The 14,509-nt window shown below is 34.6% G+C and overlaps 1 protein-coding gene across 4 annotated transcripts in view; it reads left to right on the plus strand.

Moving 5' to 3' along the window:
* The first annotated feature begins 1,778 nt into the window (after positions 1 to 1,778).
* Positions 1,779 to 14,509, plus strand: part of LOC139482184 (uncharacterized) — a 50,237-nt gene continuing 37,506 nt past the window's right edge. For 2 of the 4 annotated variants that reach the window (XM_071265881.1, XM_071265882.1), the window contains exons 1-4: positions 1,792 to 2,764; positions 4,825 to 8,242; positions 9,038 to 9,265; positions 11,314 to 11,442. In XM_071265881.1, coding sequence (XP_071121982.1) covers positions 2,677 to 2,764; positions 4,825 to 5,558 — 822 coding nt within the window. In that variant the 5' untranslated portion in view covers positions 1,792 to 2,676 and the 3' untranslated portion in view covers positions 5,559 to 8,242; positions 9,038 to 9,265; positions 11,314 to 11,442. Of the gene's footprint in view, positions 2,765 to 3,451; positions 4,419 to 4,824; positions 8,243 to 9,037; positions 9,266 to 11,313; positions 11,443 to 14,509 lie in introns of those variants that run through there. The other 2 variants (XM_071265885.1, XM_071265883.1) reach the window with 2 other exon arrangements.

Raw genomic sequence — 14,509 nt, forward strand, 5'->3', positions numbered from 1 at the left:
CGAATAATTTTAGCCCTTTCCATGTCCGATTTTCTCCCACACGAGAAATGTAGCATTCGTACATCAGCTGAATAATACGACTGAATTATTCGGGTTACAATTAGTGTAAATCTCGAATGCACATAAAAGTAAAGGTCCAGCCCGACTTTCGGAAATGGACTGTGGTAGATTTCAGATTGATTTCCAGAAATAAAATCATACAAAAAATTTTTCACGCAAATATTCGTCTTCAGACGTGTAAAGTTATACAACGGTTACTAGCCGGTCTGGGGTCTGTTGTTCAACTTGTCGTTAAATTAAACGAGTCGTTAAATTTTACTAATCACTGCGTTAAGCAAGGTCATTTAAAATTTTTTGATTCATGTATCACTTATTATTTTTTGAATGATGGAGGTGCAATATGTGGCTTAATTGTAATTACTGGTCTATTTTCTTTTACATAGGAGTGTGCACACGAAATTAAATGAATGTGTTGGCCTCATAGTAATTTCTGAAATACAAATCAACAATATAACAATGAATTTAATACATTTAATACATAGAGGCAAGTGCCTGAGAGAGTGTAACCGGTTCAGAATTGCCACCCACTAACTTCTGCAACAGCTCAATTTGTAGTTCCAGTTTGTTCCTCTCCAAGTCCATATGCACTTTCTGCTTCTCTTGGATTTCTAGTTTACCTTGCAGTGCACGATACTGCATGTCGTGAATATCCTGAACTGTTACCTTTTTCAAAGGTGTTCTCACTGTCCTACAAATAATAAAAACATAATGAATTCTGTAAAAGATCGATTAATTTTACATCTCTTTTTATTGATCGATTCAACGTCATAGTTCCATCAAATAACCAGTCAGAATATGTCACGTTTTCCGGCTTGAAATATGTGAATAGGTGGGGGGAAACTGTCAGAAAAATATATGAAAATGTAAAAAAAGAAAACTTGAAGTATTGACCAAATAATCTAGCGGAACCTGTTTCCACAACACATTTTCAAAGAGCTCTTGTATACATCCCCATAGTACGGTAGAAAAATAATTTTTTTTAAATCTAAAATTTCGGGAAAATATTCATTCTACTTATGAACTAAAAATCGTTTTTGTTGAAGGTGGCTTACGGTGACCTTCAGTTGTTAATTTCTGGTCTCTTGTGGGGAGCTGTCTCATTGGCAATTATACCACATCTTCTTTTTTTACATTTACAACTTACTTCTGCTTATCTGTCCTATCTGTTTGTTCTTGAATATGTGGAACGACTGTTTGTGTCAGGATGGGGTCATATCCTGAAAGCAGAGACGGACTTGGTGGACTGGAGGGGGGTGGACTGTCCCTTATCAGAGATGCTGCAGATTCATACAAATCCTGGCTGGCATCTTCTTCCGGCAAAGTGGCATTGATAGATGGTTGATCTGTAATAAATGAGAACAAAATTATTCGTTGATACTGTGTTTGGGTATATTTTATTAATTCTAAAAGGGGGGGGGGGGCAATTGAAAAGGCATACTATCATCATTCAATTAAATTCAGATACAATTACTTTAAATTTCAAGATAAAAATATTGCACAAGACTAATTAAGACCCTATTTCAACCCTTTTCAGATTATCAAGTGTCTCAGCTATAAACTAATATGTGTTCCTGTCTAGGTTCAGTCTGCAACAACAAATTGATCAACTTTATTCCGGATTTATGACAACCAGTCCGTATCTGTTTTAATATTATAAATCATGACTGGTTTTCGGTCGAAATTAGCTATTGCGGTTCCCTTTAACCAATCAACAGATACCAGTTTAAAGACGACTTGGCGGGCACCAGTCCTGCAGCCACTTGTGAACTAATGTTGAAAATAATACTTTAAAACTGTTATCAGTTTAAGCAAATGCAATCTTTCAATAGTATATCAAGTGGAAAACCTTCAAACCAACAAGAAACACGTTGGCAATCATTTAATGATCGAAAATATTGGTTAAAATAAATTGTTATCAGTCAGGTGATATCAGTTGGTAGGGAGGTCGCCAATGCGATTATCGTAACGTAATAATTTCCTTGCGACGGCAAAAATGTCGGATTTTACCCAACTTCAGTTGCTTTGAAAAAGGTGAAATATATATTGTATGGGTAAACAATTGATATGGAAATAAAGTTCAGACATTTATCTTTCTAAATATATAAGTTTTAAAGGTATTGCAGTGAGTTCGTTCGATAAAAAAAAAGTTTGAAGTGGAGAGGTTTTGAAAAAAATGGCCGCCGTGAAAACTATGTGTCAAAAGTACTACTGATTTTGAAATTAATTCCGCAAGCTGTTACTAGTCCGATTTTTTTCATTAATGGCTTAAAATTTTGGAAATATATTCAAGTTTTATGATCCGGTTGTCAGTCATACCTAGGTATTGATTTTCAGAATAGAAAAAAAAAATCTTTAAAAAAGATGTAAAAAAAAAAATGTTTTCGCCTTTGTAAACACCACTGACACTCGGATTCGTAAATTCCAGAACTTTCTCCTTCCACACGTATCCATGGTTTGACATGAAAAACAATAGCGGCTTGCGGAATTGATTGGATATTTCTATGATCAGGGCGTGGTTTTGACAAAAAATTTAGCGCCAAGAGTTATCTGTTCTTGCCTACCGGAAATTACAAATCCGCCACATTGGTTGTACGTAGTTTTTTACCTTGAGAAAAAATGCCTTTTACCGACTCGTTTTTGGACGGACTGCTGACAGAGGGTGTAGACAACGATGGACATAAGCCACGGAGGCCAATCACGTATGGTAAGTACATTTATTATATCATAAATAATTAAATTGAACCGATTTCATCGAGGGGAATTTCTTATTTCATAAAATTCCAAAGAAAAATCTTTAAACTGTTTCCAAATTGGTTTTTTTTGTTTGCGTAATTGTTAATCTATAAAATGAAAGGGACTTTCTACCAGCAATTTTTTTTAAATGCTCCCAATTGTCCATTATAAAAAATATGAATATGTAATGAGGTAAATTCTCCTAACGTTTTAATTTCATCCGTTCGGAATATCTCGGGTTTTATACATTCATAATTTTCGGAATTTTCGGTGCTCTTCATCGCACAGTCCACAGTAAATTACTATTTTTTATTTAAGACAAAAATATGTTGTTCCACCCACAGAATAATAAGTAACTGAGTATATATTTGTTCCTTACTTGTGGACCAGGCATAATGAACAATATTTTTATTTTTTCAAAGCAGTTTGCAGTCAAAACTGGCTATGATAGTTTTGGAGAATTTGCACACTTTACATTTATTGTTTTGATCAAACTACAGTAGCCTGAGTAGGGTAAAATTGTTATTAAAACTATATCATAATATCATACAAATGTTTTATTTTTATAACTTGTGTACAATTCATAATACACACAGTTATTTTCTTTAAATATGATCACGGTTTGAAATGTGTGACACATTTCAGTGGCGGATCCAGAATATTTTATAAGTGGGGGCCCACTGACTGACCTAAGAGGGGGCCCGCTCCAGTCACGCTTCAGTGACTCCCTATACAAGCAACCATGTTTTTTCCCAAAAAGGGGGGGGGGGGGGGGGGTGCTGGCCCCTCCTAAATCTGCCTCTGCATTTTAGACAAGCACTGAATCTTGTTTAATTTCAAATTGTGACTTATACATTGGCAAACATATTGTTATCTCATTTTCATTTCAGTTTATTTTGTTGTGATTTTTTTGTTTTATCTTTATTTCATTTATTGTTTATTTACTTAAAACTTTTAGTTGATGTTTACAGGTTTTATTTTTTGCTTTCAGCTTGGGGTTTTATATGTCACTTTGATTTTTTAATTTATATTGTAATTTGATATTTTTGCCTTTTCACTGATACATTAATGTTTAAACAGGATAACAGATGCTGTTTTTGCTCATAACTTATGTACTATTACTACTTAAAGTTAAATATATGATTATGATTAAATATCATATTTTTCCTTACACAAATTCTGTAATAAAAAATCAGATCATTGGGGGTGGTCCTGATCCTGAAATCCCAAGCTTAAAAAATTTAATACCAAATCTTACAAAAAGTTATAAACACTAACATCCCGGAAGTATCATTGCTAAAGATCCCCCCTCATATCATTGGAATAACCATAAAGGTTTAAAGTTTATCCATATGATCACCCATATCTATCTTTCTGTAGTATGTACATTTCTCATGAAACCCTATTTGCATTTTAATTTCAGAACTGTTTTCTATCATTGTAAGATTTATTTCAGAATAAAGTAAATTAATATGCAGACTGACAAGAACCAGAAATTTATTTAAAGTACTAATGTGCATGCATTTTGTAATCTTTAGTTTTATTAAACTTACTTTATTTTTGCATTTATTTTGTTTTGTTTTTCATCATTTTAGTTTGATTTTATTGAGTTCTGGAGATACATGGTATGTAATTTTTGTTTTTTGTATGCTTTTATAAAATTTATAAAAATGAAGAAAAAAATGCTGTATGATTGTCAATGAGTCAACTCTCACAAGAGACCCAATAGCACAGAAATTAAGAACTATAAGATACATAATATGTACTGAAAAGGATATGGTTAATATGAAAAAGAAGATGTGGTATGAACGCAAATAAGACAACTCTCCACACGAGACCAACTGACACAGAAATTATCAACTACAGGTCACTATGCTGCCTTCATAGTACATGTATTTGAGTAACAAAATAAAAGAATAAATTCCGACTCTTCTAATAATTAACGAGCCAACACCGGTACCATTTAGCAGTTTATGGTAAAATTTTTGTATGTCTTTGTGAATGGTTTGTACATTATTTTTTTTTTTTCAGATGACATGAGAAGCATAGCTGACTATGCCAGTAGACGTTTTGGGACTGAGTATGAGGTAGGGCCATCTGGGGATGGTATGGTGAGTGGTACTCAGTCCACAGTAAGTATGGCGGATATTGTCTGGAGTGATATTGGTAAGATACAGCCCAGGATGAGTAAGTTGGTAGGTATGATAGATGGGGAAGCCTGCTTTCCCATCTATCATTTTCTGAGAAATCACCTGGATAGAGTAGATCCAACTACAACAACACAGGTATGTATGCCACTCTATCCAGATGCCAGGACCAGAGATGAATTGGAGTACTTACCAGAGTGCAGACGAAATGGACTGACGGAAGCAGACTTACTGAACACAGGTGCCTCTAGGAAGCTTTCTTCTGGACAGATGTCTCTAGGACTATTGATGGAGGTCCACAGGTATTTAGATAAGTATGGCAGTATTAATAAAGTAGAGAGATTTCATGGTATTGTTTGCTCTTTATTTGAAGTTACCAAGATGACGGACACTGAGAAGAACACCATGCATGTCAGGGTAAAGAGGGAAGTTGATAGAATGAAAAAGATGAAGAAAGCAAAGCAGACTAGCCAGATAGAGGTGCTGAAAAGAGAGTTGTTTGACATGCCTGGTAGCAGTGATGTCTTGGTTGACAGAATTCCCCTACTTATTGTGACGGCGGAGCAGACGAAACTTTTACCAAAATTTAAGAAAGGAAACTATGTATCCCGGTATTAAAAAGGATACAAATATTTGTGTTAATTTCATTGAAAATTAACAATAACAATAAAAAGAAGGGTACTTATAAAGTGAGAAACGGAATCGAAACGAAACGAAACGAAATACAACGAAACGCAACGAAATGAAAAAAATGAAGAAACGAAACGAAACGAAATGGAAAATGAAGAAACGAAATACAACGAAATGAATCTGACCCTTATGTTATGCAATTGTGTGGTGCTGTTGATGTAGTTAATGTAGTTATCATTGTTACAACCACGTTAAAACAGTATCTATACTATTAAACGAGAAGACCTCATTTTGGGTGTCGCTTCTCTTCTTTCCACAATTATAATAAATTAATCATCATGCCTCTCTGTGATAAATTCAGAACCTCGGGATTTCATGTTTTTAAGCCCGGGATATTGGGATCAGGGCCCCTCCGAAGTGGCGGATCCAGAAATGTTCATACGCAGGGGCCTGTTGACTGCCTAAGAAGGGGTCCGCTCCGGTCATGCTTCAGTGATTCCCTATATAAGCAACCAATTATTTTTCAGAAAAGGGGGGGGGGGGGGGGGCGGGCTCCCTAAATCCGCCTCTGCCCCGATCCCCCCTTTAATGAATGTTCATAATATACAGATAAGCGCTAAAATTATTCATGTGTCATTAAAATTAATAGAGAACAAAAAAAAACATTTGTGGAAGAAGGAGGAGCCGGGCTACAATTATCCTGTCCCAAATTACCTATGACTTTTGATACCTTTTCTGAAATTCTCAAGTCGCTAAATGTTTTACAAAAAAAGAAGAAGTGGTATTATGAATGCCAATAAGACAGCTCTCCACAAGAGACCAAAATGACACAAATTAACATTTAAAGGTCACCTTACGGCCTTCAACAATAAGCAAAAGCCGATACTGCATAGTCTGATATAAAAGGCCCCGAAATGACAATGTAAATAAAGGCAACAGTAGTATACCGCTGTTCAAAACTCATAAATCCATGGACAAAAAACAAAATCGGGATAACAAACTAAAACCGAGGGAAACGCATTAAATATAAGAGGAGAACAACGACATAACACTAAAATGTAACACACATAGACAAAATCCCACGAGAATAACAAATATAACATATATATATAACATCAAAACCAAATACATGAATTTGGGATAGACAAGTACCGTGACACGTCTTATCTTAATGTGAATTTACACTCAAAAATAAGAGAAAACAAACGACACAACGTTATAATGTAATACACACAGAAACGAACTATAATATAACAATGACCATATTCCTGACTTGGTACAGGGCATTTTTAAAGGAAAAAATGGTGGGTTGAACCTGGTTTTGTGGCATGCCAAACCTCGCACTTTTATGGCCATGTGAAATATAACATCAAAATGACAACACAGGACTACAATATAAATAAATTGGAGAACACAATTGACAAAGAATCACATGAACGACAGCCAACAAGTTCAAAATTTTAATACGCCAGAAGTGTATTTTGTCCACACAAGACCTATGTGTGACGCACAGATACAAAAGTTTGAAAGCCGAAACGAGTACAAAGTTGAACAGCATCGAGGACCAAAAGATCAAAAAGGTTGTGCCAAAAACGGCAAGGGTTTTCTGTTAAGTTACCAGAAAATCCCTATAATTTAGAGTAATTTATACTTTTGCAAACAGTAAATTTAATAAAATGAATATACAAAAGATGTACATGATAAAGCTGAAGTATTAACTAATTACAGGAAACAACTGAAATACATTTACATAACCAGACATTTGAAACACAAAAGTAGACACATCCGAATACGTTTAAACCTCTACGCCAAGTGACGTCCTATTTGAAACTGAAAAATGACGAAAAATTGACGTCATTTGAATTAGTAAAACAGAGCATCAAAAAATGAAAAATGACGTCACATAAGAATGAATAAGATAGAATTAGGATTAATTTAAGATTATATATTTGAACCAAATACTGATATTGCATTTAATAACAAAGCACATTTTAATTCTTATTAATATAAAACTGAGGTAGCAATTAACTATATTATAAAACTATGTCAGGTTTGTTATGAATCCAACCTCAACCTACAACCTAAAACAGTTCAAATGAGAAAATTAACAGCCTTATTTATGTACAAAAAATGAACGAAAAACAAATATCACTGAACCACTGAATTACAGGCTCCTGACTGGAATTTTCATAATACATGTACACTAAATGTATGTTAATAATTACATTAATAGAAAACAAAAAATAGGAATTTTGGAAATAAAGGAGGACGGTTAATAAAAAAAAAATTTCCTGTCCCCAAGTACCTATGACTTTTGATACTTTTCCTGAAATTCTGAAGTCATTATAAATCTTTTACAAAATTCTGCCTACAACACTTTACATCCTCTCAAATACGCTCTGAACACTGAAAAAAATACCTAGTAAATATTACTAGTTTGGCTAGTACTTCATTAAAAGTCCCTAGTAGATTATCAAACAACTAATTAGACTAGTATGTTTACTATCGTGGATGCATCGTTTTACCAGGAACCAGCTGTGCAACTGATAACAGGATTTCCCGCCGGACAAGTATCATATTCGCGTGGCCAAGTTCTGTTGTACATGAAGTGATGGCCGCAATCAAACGAATAAAGAACCTGAGTAATGTTTGGCCTGATTCATTGAAAAGCTGTAAGTATTTTAAATAGTTTGTGTTTTATTTTATCGTCTTTACTTGTTTACACAAAAAAAAACCACATCATCTCGCCTTTCACGTAAAATAAAATGTACAGAAGATGGTCAAGATAACCTTGTGACACGTGGAACAAACTTTATCTATTTAAGTTAAGATTTACAAGATGCAGATTTCGTTATTCTAATATTAACATCTTTTCTTCTTTTTTAATACGAAAACTAAATTAATTAATAGGGTATCCTTCTAGGTGTCAAATTTTAATTTAGTATTATTCTCAACCATTGTTTGTACAACTTGGGTTCCAGCTTGGAACGCAGTGACATCACTATTATATATTGGGTTATTGTATCGCCCATCCGTTTCAACATTTACTAAGACAGGGTTAGCATAACCGACCATTTCATTTTCAGCGACAAGACTTTCCCTTATATCTTTCATGTCTTGTCGGTTAAAATTTACAATAACTGATCCAACTTTATTGGCCAGCTTTTGCATACCTGATAAATTTGCGGGAATAACATTACATGTGAGAGTGATATCTCGAAAACTCTTGTTCGAAATAGTTGTAGTCATTAAGCCTGCCTGTATGCCCATATTAATGGTTGCAGCCTTTCTACCAGGTGCAGGGGAATTTACTTCATAAAAAAGTTTGTGAAATTGACCAACAAAACCACATTTTACACATTTTAATCTCTCTTTCCATGCAAATCCCCATTTTTGGGCTGCATGGGAGTCAAAATCTAGGTCACCATCACAACCATTATACTCAAATGCATGTTTTTTAATTGCAGAATTCCACATAACACTCACTAGAGATGGAACATAGTGTTTATATGTATGATTATCAGGATCAGGGACTGTTGGATCCAAATATTCATCAATCTGTTCAGGAAATTTGGGACGCGGCCGCAGCAGCATAGGAGGACAGGCAGATTGTTCAACATCAGGAACTTCAAAGACTTTAGAATTTTTATGTGAAACTCTAGACTGAAAAACAGTATATGGGAGCCGAATAAAAGGTTCAGGTTCAATTTTAGGTTCAAACTTTAATTTCTTACCCTTGGCAGGTGGGATGTGTCCTTTCTGAAAGCCAAATTTTTTAGATAGAGCCTTCCTCTTTCGAGCCATTTTCTTGCAATAGATTTGCCTAAACTACACTTAAAGCTTATATTTTTAGCTATGAAAGCTATAAAAATACATGATTATAATTTGATATGCATTTGGAAACAGGAAATTGGATACATTTTACTATTTATAGCTATTTTTGACACCCCCTGTGAAAGTTGTAAATCCAAAGATATTATACCTGCTGATAAAAATGTGACCTGGGGACATAGATTAATCAGATTTTTACAATATGTTTGAATAAAATTACTGCTAAGATGTTGAATTTTGTTTTTTGTTGCCTTTTACCAAAGTTTAAAGTCTGAAAACCTATTTATTTCTTTAAAAAAAGACAAATTTCAATTTTTTTTCTCCAAAAATTCAAATTTAAATTGAAATAAAATTTAATTGATATTTTTTTTGGCTTAAGTAATTAGAGATTTAAGTACTCCAACAAATACTAAGAGACTTTGTGTGAAGACATTTTAGATTTAAAGTGTTTCATTACTTCAAAAAAGGGTTTTCCTTAGCACTACACAAGCCAAGAATTAGATGAAAATTTACTGTTGTGGCTAAGGGAGGATACTATGACTATTTTTCAAAAATTTCAAAAACCGCTCATCGAAATTAAAAAAAATCTTGGAATTTTTCTCATAACTCCTATATAAAGATAAAAACAGAGTTTAATCAATTTTGAAGGGAAAAAAATGTCTCTTTAGGTGTCATACCACCAATTACTCCCTCAAATTTAGAACGTATGTGAAAGTAGGCCTACTCGGACAAAAAATAGTGCATTTGATGTCATTGTTCACCTTAACTAACGAACAAATTTGCAGAAATGAAACTTTTGTTGAAAGAGAAATATATTAAGACCATTTTGAGCCAAAATTTACCTGTCTATGAGTTTGCATTAAAAATTGAGGATTAATGCGCTCCATAGTATACTAATTTAAGATTTCCAGAAAACCAGGGGTTATTTTTAGGGGTACCTCCTTTCGGAAGCTCTCTGCTTTCTTATATGATTTTGAATGTATGTTGAAAATTGGCATGCAGAAAGGTGACACCTGTACGATTCAGGATATACCTAGTTTCTATGAAGTTAAACTTAAGGTAAAATATTTAGAAAGCTGTGAAAATTGCAAAATTTGGTTGAACAGATAGGGACTTTTAATTGGTGGTATGACACCTTTAAGCGAAATCGCACGTGCAGCCTTGACATTGAAAAGTATATTTTCCTGCCTTTACTTTGAATTTAAATCAAATATGAATACCAATGAATGGATTGAAAAGCAAAAACAAAGACTATCCTTGAATTCTGAGGCCTATGGGGCACTCGGCTGTTTTTTGTGCAAATTGGGGGGAGGGAAGGCACCATATTCTAAACTGACCGTGACTTTTCCTTGGAATAAACAGAAAAAGACTATGTACAGCCATAGATTTGCTTTAATGCTTCACACAAACAATTTTGAAATGCCTTCAAACATGCAGGTGTCACACATTTGTCATAATAATCGGTGTGTCAATGCTGAACATCTATCGCTTGAACCCGAGCATGTCAACAAAGACCGACAAATATGCCGTGGACTTTATCCTGTCCACTGTAAAACACATCTGCCATACCCTGATTGCATGCTTTAAAAAGGTACAACAGTTAAAATAAACAATCCTTATGCACACACTTTATATATACACAATATTTACACTTTAGAAAGTACATCAACAATCAAAGGGAGATAATCACTATGAAAACCACACAGATGTAAATTATGTTTTTTTACTATTTTCATTATATCTTCTCAGATTGAACCTTTGGATCTGCAATACCACTGCGATAATGAATTTTGTAATGTTTTGCAGCATGCAGGTCAAATTTTCTCTGACGTGTTAAAGTCCTGAGACATTTTGTTTCTTTTAACATTTTTCTTTTGCTGCAATAAACATCAATATGTTGGTTTTGTTTTAGGTGCTTTATGACAGATGAGCCAGGAGTAAGCTCTGCACCCAGTACCTTTGTACGGAGTATGGTAGAGTTACCAAATTTGTGATTTCTCATGTGGACCGCTGTGTGAACACGACCTGAGAAATTTCTACTGTGAGTAACCATTTTGGGATTGCACCTTTGCAATGTACGATTAAATGCTTCACATTTTTGAGTCGAAGTTAAAAAGCGTACAAGATCCAAACTTTTTGGACCTAACAGCACATTGATACAGTTCTCAACAAGAACCTCATCATCACTTGTCATTTTTAGAGGCTCTTTATTTGGAAGAAAACCCTTTTGCCATTGATCAGATGACATACCGGCACAAACATATGAATTGATTTGGCACGACATACCACAACTACCTCTGTAGCACAACACAATTGCCTTTATTACTGCTGGCATATGACTTTTCACAGCAAATAATTCACCTTTATGTGCTTTAAATGCGTAGGTTAGTTCTGCAGTACACCGTGCCTTAAGGTCCAACCCAAATCGGTGTTTCAGATTTCTTTTATTTTTACCAGAGAACATAGACAAACTAAAAGTACTGTTTTGTACGGCCCTTTTCATGCTATTTCCAAGATGTCTTATATCTCGAAGGACTTTAACATTTGAACATTGGGCATTTGTAATACCATTCACAGCTTTGCTGTCCCCATCAGTAGTAACATGAGCAATTTTAAGGTTATCATTTAGTTCAATTGTGCATACTTTTTATTCACGCCGCGGCCATTAAAAATCTAAAACGAGGCTAGGGATACAAACAATGGCGGCCTCCGATGGTTCGTCAGGAGTGTGGACACTAAGTTTACGCCATGTTCCTCCCTTCACCCAAGCAGAGGTCGACAAATGGGCTAACGATAGCGCCAAAGTCCCCCGGGCCAAAATGCAAAAGGCATATAGTAATTTCATCGAAGGATATGTTCATGATATTGAAGGTTAGGGTCGAAAATCAAAATGCTTGTCAACTTGTCAGACAACGGTCACCCCTGTTCGGTTTCACACTCGTCGGCTTCGCCATACCATAGGACACGTGTCCAGACACGAACTCCCTTCTAAACGATTATTGAATACTATGATTTAACAACATTTCCTGCAAAATTTCTTTAAGATTCGTCCAGTTTGAAGTGCACCCCCCTTTTCAACGAATGTCATTTCTGGTCCAGAGTTGCAGGGGTCTTCACTGACAGAACTCTGAAAAGCCCATAGTAAATTCATTCAGTAACAACATTTTTAAGAATGACTGAATGTAACTTGTAAGCTTTCTTATCTGGGGGTGTAACCCCCACCTTCCCCCTGAATCCGGGTCCGTTCGCCCTGATTCATGTTCGCCCTAGTACCTGTTTGCCCTGATACCTGTTCGCTCAGGGTCCATTCGCCCTGATATTATTTTTTTGTTGTCTAGTCGCATTTTTTTTAAGTATTTGAACAAAATATGTTAAAGTTTGTTGAAAAATTGACAGCATATTTATATTGCAGCAATCAATTTATCATTTTCCCTTTGATTAGCAGAGTAGAATACTGGAATACAATAATATTTATCTTTATTGATATTTGTTAACAAAATAAGTGTATTCAGTCAATCACGAATGTATGCAGTATGACTAGTCTTAGAGTATATTAAATGAACTTGTAAGTCCGTTTCATGATTTACAATTTGTACGTCATTGTTTTTATTGATTTCAAGCTGAATATTTTATCTAAACAAAACGTGTTGTTTTTTTTTTATTATTAATCCATCAAAAGACAAGTATCACAATAATCAGTGATCCGAATTATTTTGTCATTGAACAATTATTGATCCTAAACAAGCCATAAACTTTTAAATATTTCAATGTTTCCATAAATTTCAAGAATATACATGATATATATACCATAGAAATATCTGAATAAGTTTATTCAACTTCAATGCCCTGAATATTAATATTTTTATAGTAGGGCGAACGAACTCAGAGCGAACGGACCTAGGGCGAACATGTTATTAGGGCGAACAGTCCCGATACCCTTCCCCCTAAATACTGTGTACCATTTAAAAATTACTTGAATAGGTTGGGATCAAACCCTCTATATGGTGATTATACCTGTATAGAGGGATAATCCTTCTATAGAGGGGTAAAATTATCCCTCTATAGAGGGGTATTTTTGCTTAGACTGGATTTAAATCAAAATAGGGCAGAATGGCATTCTCTACTTATTATGGCAGTAACGTGGAATAGTTGATGCACCAATTGATGTACTTAATTTAATATGCACATGCCCAGTTTGATGCTTATCTGACTAAATATAAAAGCTATTGTTCACCATGATTGAAAGCTGTGATGATCAGGTAAATTCTACTCACTTATGCCTCACTGAACAGAATTTCTATTGTTAGATTTAACATGAAATTTAAAGGTCAACTATTCCTTTTGTTGTTGATCAGGTGTTCAGATAGGTTTACAATAGATTGCAAGTTTTGTCACTTTAGCAGAAAACTGGTTATCCAAATTTTTAGTAAAGTGCATATGTTGATGCATATAATGCTAGAGATTATAGCCAATATAACTAGAAAATGCCATTCTGCCCTAATTTGCTTTAAATCCAGTGCAAAGAAAAATACCCCTCTATAGAGGGATAATTTTATCCCTCTAAAGAAGGATTATTCCTCTATAGAGGTAAAATCACCATACAGGGGGTTTGTTCCCAACCTGTTGAATACTGCCTACCAGGCCTGAATACCGAATACTTTTTAACACATGCAGTATGAATACAATTTTTCATTGTCTTTTTAAGTCCTGAATACTGCGTACTAAGGTCTGAATACCCTTTAAAATTGCCCCGAATACTGTGTACCTAAAGGGTGGTTACACCCTGTTATCTGTTATCTGTACATGTTATGAACTTTTGACACTTGGTTTTCTCTCATGTAATGTTATCCTCGACTGTATAGTTATTTATCTCTAGGTATTTTCTCTCATGTATACTGATGGGGTGTAACCCCCCTCCCCCCTGAATGCCTTTTGAAAATTACTTGAAAACCATAATACTATTTAACACAGAAAGTTTTAATACGATTTGCCGTTGTCTTTCCAGGTCCTGAATACTCTTATATTAAAAACTGCACCTGATTACTGCATACCAAAAGGTGGTTAAATTTAAAACTGTTAGTTTTGGTAATGTAATGTAATCAACATTA

The sequence above is a fragment of the Mytilus edulis genome, chromosome 7 (assembly GCF_963676685.1).
Source record: "Mytilus edulis chromosome 7, xbMytEdul2.2, whole genome shotgun sequence".
Lineage (NCBI taxonomy): Eukaryota > Metazoa > Mollusca > Bivalvia > Mytilida > Mytilidae > Mytilus > Mytilus edulis.